The 16,858-nt window shown below is 36.1% G+C and overlaps 1 protein-coding gene across 1 annotated transcript in view; it reads right to left on the reverse strand.

The window, feature by feature from the left end:
• The window catches only part of LOC150098881 (extended synaptotagmin-2-like), a 253,180-nt gene that overhangs the window by 53,313 nt on the left and 183,009 nt on the right, over positions 1–16,858 (reverse strand). Inside the window, exon 15 of the mRNA XM_090404585.1 lies at positions 9,680–9,841. Coding sequence (XP_090260711.1) covers positions 9,680–9,841 — 162 coding nt within the window. The remainder of the gene's footprint in view (positions 1–9,679; positions 9,842–16,858) is intronic.

Raw genomic sequence — 16,858 nt, forward strand, 5'->3', positions numbered from 1 at the left:
TGATGATACTCTATAAGTGATATGACTGTGTCAGTAAAGGTTTGTCTAAGAAACAGATTTGATACTGGCTGTTGAGCTGAGCATTATCAAAAGTAAGTGAAGATCTAAGGTGTGTTTTTTTTTTTTTTTACAAGGAAAAAAAAAAAGCAAAACTGTGTTTTGGAAGCACTAAAGTTGATTAGGTTGCTTTCACCCTAATCAAGGATACTGTTGAGATCAATGTTGAGAGCACTTATTACAGATAAGGTTGAGATGTTTGAGCACTGCAAGGCTTGTCATGCAAAGAGGATGAGTGGAATGTGTCATCATCAATGAACATATGAATAGTGTTTGCAATCAAGACAGGTTGTTTATATAAATCAGGAAGAGGATGCATGAGATGACAGAGCCCTGAGGGATAGCAGCAGAGACAGGAAAGCGAGTAGAGAACACCATCGTGCACAGGAATGAATCTGAGAGAAAATTAAAGAGATTACTAAAACAGGACATCCCTTTTGCAAATCCATGCTGTCCATCAAAGATAATACCATTGCTATCAACCCAATTCTGGATCCTAATTCTCAGCAGCCTCTCCAACACTTTAATCACAGATTGGCCTATAATTTGATGCTTGAATTCTGTTGCCTCCTCTATTAAAGGAGTACAATTCTGTCTTACTTCCACTTCTTTGGAACTTGACATAATGTAAGCCTCATATTAAACAAATATATCAAAGGCATATGTCAATTCCCTGGCACATTCCTTCAAAATACGTGATGATATGTCATCATCAAGTCCCAAAGCTTTATTAATATCGACTTTGCTTAATTCCTCATATACCTCTTCCTCACTCACAGTCAGTCTCTCTCTCCTCTTCATTATCCACTCCACTCAAACTCTCGATGTCACATTCACAAGGATGAAAGACCTTTATGAACTGTTCATTAAATATCTCAACTATAACCTCTGCAGCAGTTGTGCTTATATAATTTTCTCCAATCAATACCATTGTACCATTTTTTTTTTTCTTTGCTGGGGACATATCGAAAGAACTCCCTAGGATTTTTTTTTTTTTTTTTTTTTTTTTTTTTGTTTCATTAACTAACTCTGCTCATACTGAACTTTTGCTACCCTTACCAACTGAGTCACCTTCTTTCCATTTTCTTTATATTCCTCATGGATTTGATCATTACCATCCCTCTTATGTTGCCTGCATAAGGCATTTTTTCTTTGTACTGTATGCTTAATCTCTTTATTCATCCATTTCACACCTACCTTATTAAACCTTCTGATCTAAACATTACTTCTACTAGATATTTCTTGAATATCACCCAAGAAGCAATTATCTCCTTTACAACACCCAACTCCTCATTTCGTGATACAACTGCAAATTGTCTCCTGCACAACTCATAATCACCAGCCTTAGAGTTCCTTATATACCTTTTCCTCACAGAAGTCCTCACATAGTTGGCAACAACCCAGGGATGATAGACTTCACAGTCAGTCTCACCAACTGAAGGAGAGATTTGAATCCTTATTTATAACAGTTGTAATCTTAGTGTTTAGACTTATACATTGATTCTCTAGCATCGTATATTGTTTACTAACAGAAATTAACATATCTGTTAATAAATAAAACTATTTACTTATTATTTCCTATATTTTGCTGAAGTCAAATCTTCATCAGGAATTAATACACTTGTATTAGACACATGCATGCAGGCACACTTTGGTGACAAAGATGAAAATACAGAAAGACCTTATGCCCTACAATTACACCACCTATTGGCTTTGGTTGGGTGTTCTTGGTTGTTGAGGTGACTGTCTGCAAATGAGGGTTTTCCGTATGTGGGGGAGTCTGATACAACCATACTTGTTTAGGTTGGAATAGTTGGTAAAAGCTGCAGCTGATTCGAGGAAAAGTCTCTCTAACTTTTATTTGCTTTAGTGTAGTAAGGTGGCTTTTTACCACCAGATCCTGTGCAGGGTATCCAGGGCATGGTCTGCTAATCCTGAGCAGCCGTAGTGGTGGAAACAGATGTAATCCTGGTGCTCTGGTATATGGATGTTGGCTGTCCTGCCTTTCGTCCATAATAAGAAAGGTTGCAACTACAGTGTACCTGATAAACTCCAGGTAAATCCACAGGTTGCAGATGGTCTTTGGGGGGGGGGGGGGGGGGCAAATAAGAGCTGCTAGATTTTTGTATGGTTTATAGGTGGTCACAAAATTGTGCTTTTTTAATATCTTGGCCACCATTTCAGAGATGCCATGGATATAGGAGATGATGATAGATTTGCTGTAATCTATGTTTGGGAGGAGGGGGAGGGATAGTGTAGGTACATGATAAGTGTTAATTAATTAATTTTGGCTGGTACGTGTCCAGGTGCAATGCCGAAGTTTCGACACACTCAATCGTGGCCCAAAACTTCGCAATCGCCAGCAGCAGCCTATCTTATTATGGACAAACAGGTAGGACAGCCAACATCCGTATACCAGGATTACATCTGTTTCCACCACTACAACCACTCAGGATTAGCAGACCATGCCCTGGATACCTGACACAGGATCCAGTGGAAAAAAGCCACCTACTCTACCAAAGCAAATTCAAGTTTGACTGGCTATTACTCGAATCAGCTACATTTTTTTTTTTTTTTTTTTTTTTTCATTTTAAAAATTTTATGGAATTTACAACCGTGTTAAAAAACTTTTTTATTATCCCAACGTTTCGATCTTCACATCAAGATCATCATCTGTAGCGTACATAAGTATACAGAACAAGCTGAGTTACATCATTAACTGTAAGCTAGAGAAACAATGATTTGATCACATGTTATTCTACAGGCGTGACCTCTGGTGAATAAAAAATAATAATAATAATAATAATAATAATAAATAAAAAAAAATAAAATAAAATAAAATAAAACAAAAATTTTTTTATATCAAGCTAAATTCTATTTTTACATTGACAGGAATAAACATTCTTTTAGATGGTTTTCTTTCAGAAATAATTGGTGTCCTATTTTTAGTATTACAATTCCTATTTTTGATTTACAATACTGGATTTTCTACAGTCCTGTTAATAGTTGTTCTTGGTGAGGAAGGTCGAATATATGCCTTCCATATGTTTGGGATTTTTAAACCATCATTGTTGTTCAGATTGGGGTGGTTGCTGATAATCTCGCAGGCTTCCTTGAATTTCCGTTCATACCACGTTCTAGTGTGATGTAGACAGCTGGTGGTTTTCCAGTCAATTCTGTGTAAGGTATTCACAGGGCATGATCAGAAAGGCCAGCTTCACCATAATTATTATATTTAATGTGTCGTTTATGTTCTTTTTGTCTAATAGGAATAGTGCGTCCTGTTTCTCCTATGTATGGTATGTTGCAAGTACAGTAAATTCGGTATACTCCAGGGTGAGCTAGTGGAGGGAGTGGGTCTTTGGATAAGTTGAGTAAGTTTTTTAATTTTGCAGGAGGTTTAATGGTGGCTTTGAGGTTGTACTTTTGTAGTACTCTGTTTGTTTTGTCTGATATTCCTTTAATGTAAGGAATGGTTATAGTTTTACTGTAGTCTGGTTTGTCTTTGTTTTTTATTGTGGTTTTGTAGAGAATTTTGTTTATAGTATTTTGGCTGTATCCGTTTTTTTGTAGGTTATTACTGATAATTTTAAACTAGTCTTTCAGTGCCTGTTCACTGGAACAAATCGTCTGAGCTCTGTTTTTTAGCGTGTTGATGACACCTAGTTTTTGTGTTGGGTGGTGGTAGGAGTTTATGTGTATATATTGTCCTGTATGTGACGGTTTTCGGTAAACAGTGAAGGAAAGATTGCCCGAGGGAAGACGTGTGACAATTCTATCTAGAAACGGAAGTGTGTTGTGTTTTTCAATTTCAATTGTGAACTGTATGCGTTTGTGTTGTTTGTTTAGGTGGCTAAGGAATGTGTCTAATGTCTGGCGGCCATGGGACCAGATCGCAAAAACATTGTCAACGTATCTAAGCCAGACTTTGAGTTTTAGAGGGGAGGAATCTAGGGCAAGTTGCTCAAAATGTTCCATGTAAAAGTAGAAGGCGTTTTGACATACAAAATAACCCGACAGTAATACATGCGCAAAAAGCGCTGTGATATCTGGAGGGAATTTGTTTTGTAGGAGAAGGATTGTGTCATTGATTGGGACATTCGTAAAGAGGGCAGAGACGTCAAAACTGACTAATAAATCATGATTTAAAACTGACTAATAAATAACCCGACCGTAATACATGCGCAAAAAGCGCCGTGATATCTGGAGGGAATTTGTTTTGTAGGAGAAGGATTGTGTCATTGATTGGGACATTCGTAAAGAGGGTAGAGACATCAAAACTGATAATAAATCATGATTTAAAACTGACTAATAAATCGTGATTTATTAGTCAGTTTTGACGTCTCTGCCTCTTTACGAATGTCCCAATCAATGACACAATCCTTCTCCTACAAAATAAATTCTCTCCAGATATCATGGCGCTTTTTGTGCATGTATTACGGTCGGGTTATTTTGTATGGCAAAACGCCTTCTACTTACAAAAAGAAGGCACAGCCATGGGCTCGCTATTACCCCCCCCCCCATTGCTAACTTTTACATGAAACAGTTTGGATTCCTCCCCTCTAAAACTCAAAGTCTGGCTTAGATACATTGACAATGTTTTTGCGATCTGGTCCCATGAAGCCAGACATTAGACACATTCCCTAGCCACCTAAACAAACAACATGAACGCATACAGTTCACAATTGAAATTGAAAAACACAACACACTTCCGTTTCTAGATACAATTCACACGTCTTCCCTCGGACAATCTTTCCTTCACTGTTTACCAAAAACCGTCACATACGGGACAATATATACACATAAACTCCTACCACCACCCAACACAAAAACTAGGTGTCATCAACACGCTAAAAAACAGAGCTCAGACGATTTGTTCCAGTGAACAGGCACTGAAAGACGAGTTTAAAATTATCAGTAATAACCTACCAAAAAAATGGATACAGCCAAAATACTATAAACAAAATTCTCTACAAAACCACAATAAAAAACAAAGACAAACCAGACTACAGTAAAACTATAACCATTCCCTACATTAAAGGAATATCAGACAAAATAAACAGAGTACTACAAAAGTACAACCTCAAAGCCACCATTAAACCTCCTGCAAAATTAAAAAACTTACTCAACTTATCCAAAGACCCACTCTCTCCACTAGCTCACCCTGGAGTATACCGAATTTACTGTACTTGCAACATACCATATATAGGAGAAATAGGACGCACTATTCCTATTAGACAAAAAGAACATAAACGACACATTAAATATAATAATTATGGTGAAGCTGGCCTTTCTGATCATGCCCTGAATACCTTACACAGAATTGACTGGAAAACCACCAGCTGTCTACATCACACTAGAACGTGGTATGAACGGAAATTCAAGGAAGCCTGCGAGATTATCAGCAACCACCCCAATCTGAACAACAATGATGGTTTAAAAATCCCAAACATATGGAAGGCATATATTCGACCTTCCTCACCAAGAACAATTAACAGGACTGTAGAAAATCCAGTATTGTAAATCAAAAATAGGAATTGTAATACTAAAAATAGGACACCAATTGTTTCTGAAAGAAAACCAGCTAAAAGAATGTTTATTCCTGTCATTGTAAAAATAGAATTTAGCGTGATGTAAAAAAGTTTTATTTTATTTTATTTATTACTTTTTTTTAAATTTTTTTTTTCCCACCAGAGGTCACACCTGTAGAATAACATGTGATCAAATCATTGTTTCTCTAGCTTACAGTTAATGATGTAACTCAGCTTGTTCTGTATACTTATGTACGCTCCAGATGATGATCTTGATGTGAAGATCGAAGCGTCGGGATAATAAAAAAAGTTTTTTTTAACACGGTTGTAAATTCCATAAAATTTTTAAAATGAATGCTGATCACCGTGCAACCCTAAAAGAAAGGATTACGAATCAGCTACAGCTTTTACCAACTATCCCAAACCTAAGCAAATGTGACTGTATCAGAATCCTCCTCACATGGGAAACTCTCATCTGCAGAACAGTCAGCCCAACGAAGAACACCCAACTGAAACCAATAGGTGGCATAATTGTAGGACTTTAGATCTTCCTGTATCTCTTCTGTTTTCCATCTTTGTTACTGAAGTGTGCCTGCATGCACATGTCTAATACAAGTGTACTATTCCCTGATCATGCTGATCTGACTTCAGCAAAATACAGGAAATAATTTGCTAGAACTTCTCCATTGCACCCAGACATGTACCAGCCAAAGATTTCATGATCCAGATCGAGCGTGGAACCTACAACCTTCCCACCAGTGAGGCCAACAATGTTAGGCTTGATGTAGCTAACGTGCTATCACAAGTGAAACCTCCTACAAGCAAACTGCCCAACAAGGGCAATGTTACTGTCATTTTAAACCATATGGATTATATTAAAAAAATGACCACCCTTCTTAAAGACCGATTCACCTGCCTACTAAATTATGATCCCAACCATACCCAGACTACAACCATCCACAGACTACTAAAAATGTTACTTCCTGGTTGACAGATATAACCAACAAATTAAAATTCTACGATTCCAGATTCCCCCCCCCTCCATATTTATGAACTTTCAAAAATCCATAAACAGGATGCACCTCTACACTCAATTGTAGATCGTATAAACTCACACACCTACAAACTAGCTAAACATTTAGCCAAAGTACTTTCCTATACTACTGGCAATATCAGAAACTTAGTTCATTTTAAGTCCTAAGACCTCGTACTACACTACACTTAATGGTCAATTTCGATGTCGCCTCCTTAATCACAAACGTCGCACTTATCCAAGTAGAATTTCCTCCTGATATCTTGGTCCTTTTTCAGTTCACTATGAACTTGGGCTATTTTGTTTGGCAAGGAAAATTCTACAAACAAAGCGAGGTTACAGCCATGAACTCCCTTCTTCCCTTCTTGGCAAACTTTTTCGTGAAGACATTTTAAAAGAATACTTTAAATCCCCCCCCCCCTTAAACCCACTATTTGGCTACACTATGTGGACGATGTGTTTGCAATTTGGCCACATGGCCAGGACACCTTACACACTTTTCTTTCACATTTGAACAGTTAACATCCAAGGATTCAATTCATGACAGAAACAGAAAATAACAGCCTGCCTTTCCTAGAAACCCTAGTTACAAGACAACCAAATGGATTCCTGACCTTTATAGTCTCCAGAAAACCCACATCACCCCATCTCCCAACAATCTGGAACTATAAAAACCTTAGTCCACTGAGCAAAATTAATTTGCTCAGATAACGCAGTCAACACAGAACTCACCCACATAAAAAATAACACTTTTTGGCCAATGGCTACACCTCCCACCAAATACAAAGAATTTTTACACCACATATCCACCATCCCCCCCCCACACACACACACCAAACAGACTACAGCTAATCTATCACCATCATCTATAACCGTGGCTAAAATTCTTCCTTGTCAGGGTTGTCGACTATGCCTTGCCCTATAGGCCCTTTAACATGGTGGCAATGTACAGCTCCTTCCTTTCAAGACAAACAACACAATATTTCTTGCGTGGCGATGTATCCAGGTAGAAGACTCGGAACTCTCAAGTCCTCTCTTTAGATTTCCAACAATGATTCTTGGTGTGACAAAGACGCAAGTAAGTCAGGGCCTATATACTGCCTTGTATAGGCCCTGACTTCCATTGTGCGCACATGTGTCGAAATGGTCACATACTGACCTTCATACATGATGATGTCATTCTTCTCAGGTCTTTGGAAATTTCCATCTATAGCAATTCTCAGAATTCTTTACAAATTTTAGCATTAGGCTTACTGATTTAACATTACTTAATAACCTTACATGTTGATGTCATGTGCCACATTATTTTAACAAAGGCTCAATACAATGTTATTACAGAAAAGATTATTTCAGTCAAAAAATGAACATTACTCTGAGTACATTCTCCTAAACGGAAAAAAAAACCCGTAAAAATGAACATGATAACTTACGAAGTCACATATCATGAGATTTTACAGCTTTTCCTTGAATCAGCTGCAGCTCTTGCCAACTATCCCAACCTAAACAAATATGGTTGTATCAGACTCCTCCTCATATAGGAAACCCTCATCCACAGACAGTGAGCCCAACGATCAAGAACACCCAACCAAAGTCAATAGGTGGTGTAATTGTAGGACTTTAAATTTTCCTGTATTTTCATCTTTGTTACGGAAGTGTGCCTGTGTGCACATGCCTAATACAAGTATGTTAATCCCTGATGATGGCAATTTGACTTGGCAAAATATGGAAATAATAAGTAATTTCATTTAACAAATACGTTGTTAATTTCTTAAACATACACAATGCACTTATAATGACATCCACTGATTAGATGATCAAATCCAAGACCCTCAAATCCTCATGTGCTCTGTTACATACTGCATGAGGTAGTTGTCACTCACAAACTCATTTTCTTTACTTCCAGTTACTAGCTCGTCATACCAATACTGCCATAATTAAAATCACCAATAATGATCATTTTCTCATTTCCTTTGCTAATCTGCTTATATTCTTGGTCACTACTCTTCACATTACCAGGTCCTAACAACATCCAACAAAGTATTTCATTCTATTCACCTCTATCTCACACCAACCATGCATCACTTATTCCTTAAAACCACTACCATTATTTCCCCTCATGCATCTCTCTACCTTGTATGGGCATAACTTTTTTTCTATTATTAATAGCACTCCACCTCCCTTTTTACTTCATGAACACATTGTACCCTTCCATCTCTATTCCTGTAAGGATGTCATCCTCATCAAACCATGTCTCACTTATTCCAACAATTTTTGTGTGAATGAACTCAATCAATGCAATCATTTCATTTGTTTCTGATACCTCTAGCATTCATGTATATAAATAAACATAAAAACTCATTTCTGGATCTATAACAAGGTTCACTGATACCACTTATTAGATGTGACTTTTCTATACCTTCTTGAGCCATTTCTTTTTCTCCTTACTCATCCCAGAGCCTTCTTCAAATCCAACTGTTCTCCCTACATCCAGGCCATCCATTCCCTTCTTCTTACACATACATTCACATCCTCTTGGAGCATCAATGCAGTGTTTCCCTTGTCAACCCTAAGTCTCCCTGTTCGTCTTGAAAAACTTGTTCTCACATTCTCTACACTCATGCTACTCACTTCTTCCTTCATAAGCACCACTTCAATCTCTCCCTCCTTATTCTTCCACTCTTTCATGTCATTTCTTACATGCTAAAATTCATTCTCTGCCCTCAGTACTCTTCCTTCCAGCAGCAGTCTCTCCAAATGACTCAACACCAAAACCATTCAAATGCAGCCCATCACTCTTATACAGTTCGATTCTTGCTTTAAACTCGTTTCATCATTTCACACATTAACAAACTGCACAAACATTTTGGCTAATATATCATTTGTAATTCTTGCTCTTCATCTCCACTACCAACTCCTTTTGCTTGCTTGAAATCATGATAATGCGAGCACCACTGCATTATTCTGGTAATTTCTAGCGTGTGTGAAAGGTTGTTTATATTAATCTAAAAGACTGAATATTATATAATAAAATACAATATTTTCTAAAATACTAATCTACCTCAAAATGCACAGTCTGGATTTCTGGATTATGTATTAAGAAGCGGAATGATTCTTCCCAAACTGGATCATTGGTACAAAACTGTACAGAGGACTTCTCACGTGCATCACTTGTAAATACATTAACTTGAGGACATGGTTCCAGTGATTGACGAGTAACATTCTAAAAACGAGAAAAATAATGAAAAATTAAGGCATGTCGAAATATGATCACTCAAATTCATTAGCTAATTAAGTATATTTTAATGAGTATGATGCTTGGACCAAGCATTATACAATGCATTTCACTTTGAAAATAAATGTTAATATATAATAGGAAATGTATATCATGAAAATAAGAAAATAAAAAAATTAACCAAGTCTTGCCTTACACCAACAGTGTATACATCTCATAAAAGAAGCGCTACACAAAAACTATATCCTCAAACATGAAGTATGCTGATACGAGTCCACAACTGAATCAAGTTTACTGGAAGTGTTTTAAAGGAGTGACAAGTACCTAACTTCTTTCCCATCAAATCATTTCCTATATCATTGATGAAGAAATTAAACAACAGGGGGACCAAGTATTCTTTCTTAAGAAAGACTATTCTTTGAATCTGCTTCTGCACTCAGGAATCAACCTAATTTAAACAAATATGGTTGCATTAAACTTCCCAAAATTTGGGAAACTTTAATTATCAGAGATCCCTCTTTACATCCCAGGCCACCTGCAAATGCTCATAGAAGGCGCACCACCTAGATAGGACTTTAGTTTCACTTTGTATTGTATTTGTGTGTGTGTGTGCGTGTTGTTACAAAAAGTTTTTGTAATCCCTGAAGATGTCTCTGTGACGGAGATGAAATATTGGGAATATTATGGAATATTAACAGCACTGAGAAAGTATTAAAATTAGTTTTAATCCTTTCTCAGTGCTGTTAATATTCCATTAAACCGCTAATGAATTCTTCACAGAACTTAAGCCTCAACACACATAGACATCATATTATTACTTATTAACTGCATTATTAATTAAAACCTTAATGATGCATGATTAAATTAAGATTCTCCCATATCTTTGATACTGAAAGACAGTCATTCCAATTCAAGTTCAGATGATAAAGTAAGGCTTCTGCACTTTGTTTATTAAGCTTTCAAATTAATGGTGACAACGATGGGAAAAAGCATGTTTCAGATCATATGATACTGTGGTTCATATCTATTCCTGATTTCTTAGATTTCCTGTTGATTATTATGTAACACCTCCAGGAAGTCCAAAGACTCATCGAGGGAGAGCACCTACTCTAAAACTCTATCTCCGCCAATCAATCTACCAACTAACGAACCGCAGCTACACCAACGCCATCTACAGCCAGCCACCATGACTAATATTTTCACAGACAATCACAAACATCCATGACCACGGCGGGATTCAAACCCACAACCTTTTGGCTGGAGAGCGGATATGCTAACCACTCGGCCAACCAGGCCGGCATTATGAATGGTATTTTTTGGATTCTTCCATTGTTATTCCATCATTTTTGCTATAAATTTGAACATTTATTTAAAGATAAAGCCAAAGGTGTAACTCATCATTCAAATTGGAATCAGAATGACCATCTCTCAATATCATAGATATGGGAGTCTTATTTTAATTATATATCATTCAAGTTTTAATTAATAATTAATTAATAAGTACTAATATAATGTCTCCTCAGTTATGTCTTTGTGTTGTGGCATTTATAGCATCATGAAGCTCTCCATGTTTCAAATCCCGATTTCAGGTCATCGTTAGTGGCAGATTACCATTTGACACTGATGGACTGTAATTTTCAAGCTAAAGTCAATGACCTTTGAATAAATATTATTCTTATTTTCTTGTGTTTTTGTGTGATTGAAGAAACTGTAAGGCACGAGTATTTCTAAAAGAACTCTCCCACTTACTAATCTCTAGGCTGCCCGGACCCACACTCACCTGCATATCCCCCAAATATTCTTGTTTCCCTGACTCTACACTTTCAAACTCCCACTGAATTACATTTTCTCAAGACTTCTGACCCCAAATCCATTCAAATCCAAGCCACCCATTCTTATACAAATCCTTCCTTCTGTAGGATATCTGTATGAAAATTTAGATATCCTACAAATTAAAAAATATAAACTAACTATTATTTTAATGGCTAATATAGCCTACTTTTGTTTAGGAGTGCCCCTTTTTTTACAATGTCATTGGCTCTTTATCCAAAATCTTAGGGCATTACTGAAGTGTTATAAAATTAATATGCGAAGAATAAAATAGGATGAAAATTTGGACATACCTTTTTGGATGTTGTTTTCTTGTAAATTTTTTTGGACATAACTTTTTTTGGATGTTGTTTTTTTTGGAAATTATTTGAAAAACCCAGGTTTTTTCAAATAATTTCCCCCACATTACTTTATCCTCACTCCCCCCCCCCCAAAAAAAACCTTCCTTTAAACAGCAGATGAAGGCACATCGTCGGGATAAGGAAATAGAAAACGACATCCAAACAGAGGTATGTCCAAATTTTCCTCATATTTTATTCTTCAACTTTGCTAACTTGGTCATCATTCTGTAGCTGGGTAATTGTGATCTATCCCTTAGTAACTGGAGCCATGTTCTTCTTAGCCTTCCTCTTGGTTTGCTTCCTTTTACCTGTCCATTCAACACAAAGTTTGGTATTCTAGTGGAAGGCATTTTTTGATGATATCCAAACCATCTGAGCTGTGGTTTATTGATCTGATCCATGATGTCATCTCTGTAGTTTGTTATTTCTGATTTGTTCATTTGTTTTTATGTTTTGTCCAGTTGGTCTTATTTTCCTTAGGCATTTCATTTCTAATGCTCAAATATTTTGGATTTCTTTCTATTTTAATTTCCATGCTTCTGATCCATATGTGACTGTGGGGATTATGACAGTTTTGTAAAGTTTTAATTTCAGGCCTGTTGTTATATTGCTGTTGTTCCATATCTTATTCATTTTGTTCATGTCTGTGCTTTACTGGTTCAAGGTTATTTAGTTTATTTGTAATAAGGATGCCAAGAAATATGTAACTGTCTACTTGTTCTAGTGGTTGTTCTTCAAGATTTATTGTAAGGTTTTCTTTTTCTTTTCTAATTTTCATTACTTTCGTTTTGTTCTAGTTAATTCTCATTCTGTACTTTTTTGCATTTACTATTTAGGCTATTTATTGTTTTCTCTAATTATATCTTGGTTTCAACCAGATTGATAATATCATCTGCATATTTAATATGGTTTATGTTAGTTCCATTTATTTGTAGTCCTGGTTCTTTTTCTATGGTATTGAATATTTCTTCTAACAATATTATGAATAAGTGAAGTGAGAGATTGGGTATCCTTGCATGACTCCTTTTTCTACTTTAAATATATCAGTCTTTATTCTATCAGTTTTAATGAATCCTTTGGTATCTTTATAGTGGTTTTGCCTGAATGATAAAATTTCTGAGTCTATTCTTGTATCTTTTGAGGATTTGAATCAGTTTATTTCTCATCATCCTCATCATCAAATTCCTGCCATGTACCCTCAAGGGGTGTACAGGATATGATCGTACTACATGAAAAAAATTACATCTTTATTAATTTCCTATCTACCATTTTCCTCCAAATCAGTCTGTTACTTGTCAGGACTCCAACATTATCAGATCTTATATTTCTATTGTCTAAGGCACTTTGTACCGTATCAATCCACCTATATCTTGGTCTTCCTCTGGGTCGTTTTGCTGCCAACCTGGCAGAGAACACATGTTTTGCTAATCTTTCCTCATCCGTTCTGTTTAAGTGACCATACCACCTGAGATTAGCTCTGCTAACGCAATCCTGGATGCTGACAACGTCAAGCTCTTCCCTAATATCCTCGTTTTTAACATGATATTGCCATTGATGCCATCTGTTCACGCCTCTAATCTTTCTCAGGACTCTCATATCTGCGGTCTCTAGTCTTTGGTCAAGTGTTTTACTTCTGACCCAGCTCTCAGAACCATAAGTTAAAACTGGTTTGAACACTGTCTTGTATACAGCTAATTTAGTGTTCCGACTAATTTCTCTCTTATTCCATATGAATTTATTCAATTGACTTCCCACCATACCAGCTTTGCTGATTCTGTTGTCTATTTCTATATTTAATTTACCATCTTCAGTAAAAATCGTGCCTAAATAGCTGAAATGTTTTACTTGTTCCACAGGTTCTCCATTCACAACACAGTTAACATTTTCAATGATTCTGCCTATTTTCATTGTCTTTGTCTTTTTATTGCTGACCTTCATACCATATCTATTACAACAGCTATTCAATTTAGTCAGAGAATCTTGCAGACTTGTAGCGGATTTATTTAGAAGTATAACATCGTCTGCTTTAGCAAAGCGCTGACATTAACATCTTCAATTTTGATATCATGTTTAATACCACTTTACTTCATAATGTGATCCATATAGATAATGAATAACAGAGGGGATAATGTACATCCTTGTCTCGCACCAGATTTAACATTAAACCATCTTCCTGTACTTCCTTCAATTCTAACTGCTGACTTACAACTCAAATAAAGACTAAGTATTGCTTGATATAATGCCCCATTGACACCATATAACTGCAGCGTATTGAATAGCTTTTCTCTTGGCACCTTATCATATGCCTTTTCCAAATCAACAAACCTTAAATACAGATCTTTGTTATATTCCCATGCTTTCTCGACTATTTGTCGTAAAGTGAAGATCTGATCCTGACAGCCTCTATTTGGCCTGAATCCAGCTTGTTCTTCACCAAGCTTTTCTTCCACAATTCTTCTCAACCGTTTCTCAAGTATACTTGCATAGATCTTGCCAGGAACTCAGTAGGGAAATACCTCTGTAATTCTCACATGCAGTTTTATTTCCCTTTTAAGGCCTGTTTGAAGTTCTATAAAGCAGCAGTATATAGGAATATTTTGTTCCCAGTATTTTTTTACCTATATTATTAACAGTAAAGATGTGGTTTAATGTTGATCTGCTGGCTCTAAAACCTACTTGGTCTTCTCTTATGATTTCTTCTTTTATGTTATGAATTCTGTTTTGGATGATGCGTGCGAAAATCTTATAGCTATGGCTTAAAAGAGTTATTGGTCTATAATTTTCACATTTTTGCCTATCTCCTTTTTTGTAAATAGGTATTAAGAATCCTGTTTTCCAATCATCTGGTATTTCTGTCTATAATTTGGTTAGAGTTTTAATAGGAAGTTAGTTGCTTTATTACCTCCATATTTCCAGAGTTCTATGGGTAGTTAGTCAATACCTGGAGCATTTGACTTTTTCATTTGCCTTATGGTATATAGAATTTCTTCTTTTATTACCATGGTGCCTTTCCTCTTCCTGTCTCTGTATTTATATTGTCCAAGTCTTGTTCTTTTTTTTTACAGAGTTTGGTAGTATTCTCTCCATATGTTATTTATTTCTTGTATAGATTCGGTTTCTTTGTTATTTTCATCCTTCATTTTTAGTGTTTTGGTTCCATATGATTTCGTGAGTTCTTTTAAGATCCTGTAGACTGTTTTGTTATCATTCCTTTTATTGGTTTCTTCACAGGCTTTTGTCTTCTCTTCTAGCCAGTTGTTCTTTGACGTTTTTGCACAATTTGTCAATTTTATTTTTGAGTTGTCTAAGGTTCTGTTTGTTTTCTTCTGTGTTTTATCAATTTAAAAGGCTTTTTGTGTTTCTTTTTCTTCTATGATTTCTAATATTTCTGCAGTGATCCAGTCTTTATTTGATTTAATAGTTGTTTCTAATATTTTTCCGGAGGTCTGTACCATGATTTCCTTACCTTGGTTCCACAAATGTTCCACTTTGTCAGAGGTTACTTCGCTTATCTCAGGTTCTATTGCGTTTTCAAATTTGTTTTACGTAGCTTTATCTTTGAGTCTATTTTTTTTATAGGTCTTAGATTAGCATATAGTCAATGCAGTTTTTGGTTAATCCACCTTGTGAGGTCTATGTGTACTTATGTGAGAGCTTATGGAAGAAGACGGTGTTTGTGACAAACAGGTTATTTTGTTTGCAAAATTCAAGGAGTCATTCTCCTCTTTCATTCCTTTCATCCATCCCAAAATTTTCCATTACATCTATCATGTCTGGTGTGTATTTTCCAATCTTGGTGTTGAAGTTTCCCATCACTATTAAAATGTCTTTTACCTGTTTTGTTAATTTGGTCTGCTAAGTGGTGATAGCTTTCTAGATCTTTGTCTCCATATGATTGATCTGGGGCATACATCTGAATTATTTTGTAGTAGACTCCTTTTCTTTTCCTTTTATTCTTATGGCAACTATTCTTGGCCCTTGTGGACCTACAGATGTTATCGAGTTTATTAAGTTGTTTTTAATTAGTATGGAAACTCCCCCTCTATGTATACTGTCATCTCTTCCTGAATAAAATATTCTTCCATCTTTTATTTTTGATTGATCTAGCAGAGCTGAGACAGAGCTAGATGGAGATTCTTACATAGAGGACTCGACCCGAATACACACGAATGAGAAAAAAAAAAAAGAATAATAACTGACTTATGACAAGAATCTGAAACTTATCCTCTGTAAGTGGTCTGTTGTACAGTAATAAGAGATTCAGAGAATGTAATGGAAAATATTTTATTATCTCATAATAGATGCCATCAGGTCCTACTGCACTGGCATGAGAGAGAGAGAGAGAGAGAGAGAGAGAGAGAGAGAGAGTAAAAGAGCTCTTTCTAGTTACTCCTTAATAAATGGATGATTGTATGGCTCTAACCCATCTGTAGAAACATTTAGTCCTGTTTCTCTTGCTGTTCTTTCAATATTAACAATTCAGGAGGATATGAAGCTGCTGCTGAGATTCTAGTCAAATGTTCTCCCAAACTGTCTGCAGTAACTTCGGGATCAGCAATAAAGCATCCATTATGGTCCAACATATGGGGGGGGGGGGGTCTGGATAAACACCTAGAACAAAAATGATATTAAAACTGACATAACCACAAGAAAGGGCACACAAGAATAGAAGAATATAAGAACATAAGTTACCTTCATAACTCTGCTACTAATATCAGTTGCTTTAATATAATTTTTGTTCTAGGTGCTTATCAGAACTTTCCAGACCCCCCTGCTTGTAGACAATGTGTTCTATATCTACCTTTCATTGTCTGGATTTTATCCCATACATTTT

This window comes from Typopeltis vanoorti, chromosome 15 (genome assembly GCF_054136105.1).
Source record: "Typopeltis vanoorti isolate ZY-2024b chromosome 15, IOZ_Tvanoo_1.0, whole genome shotgun sequence".
Classification (NCBI taxonomy): domain Eukaryota; kingdom Metazoa; phylum Arthropoda; class Arachnida; order Uropygi; family Thelyphonidae; genus Typopeltis; species Typopeltis vanoorti.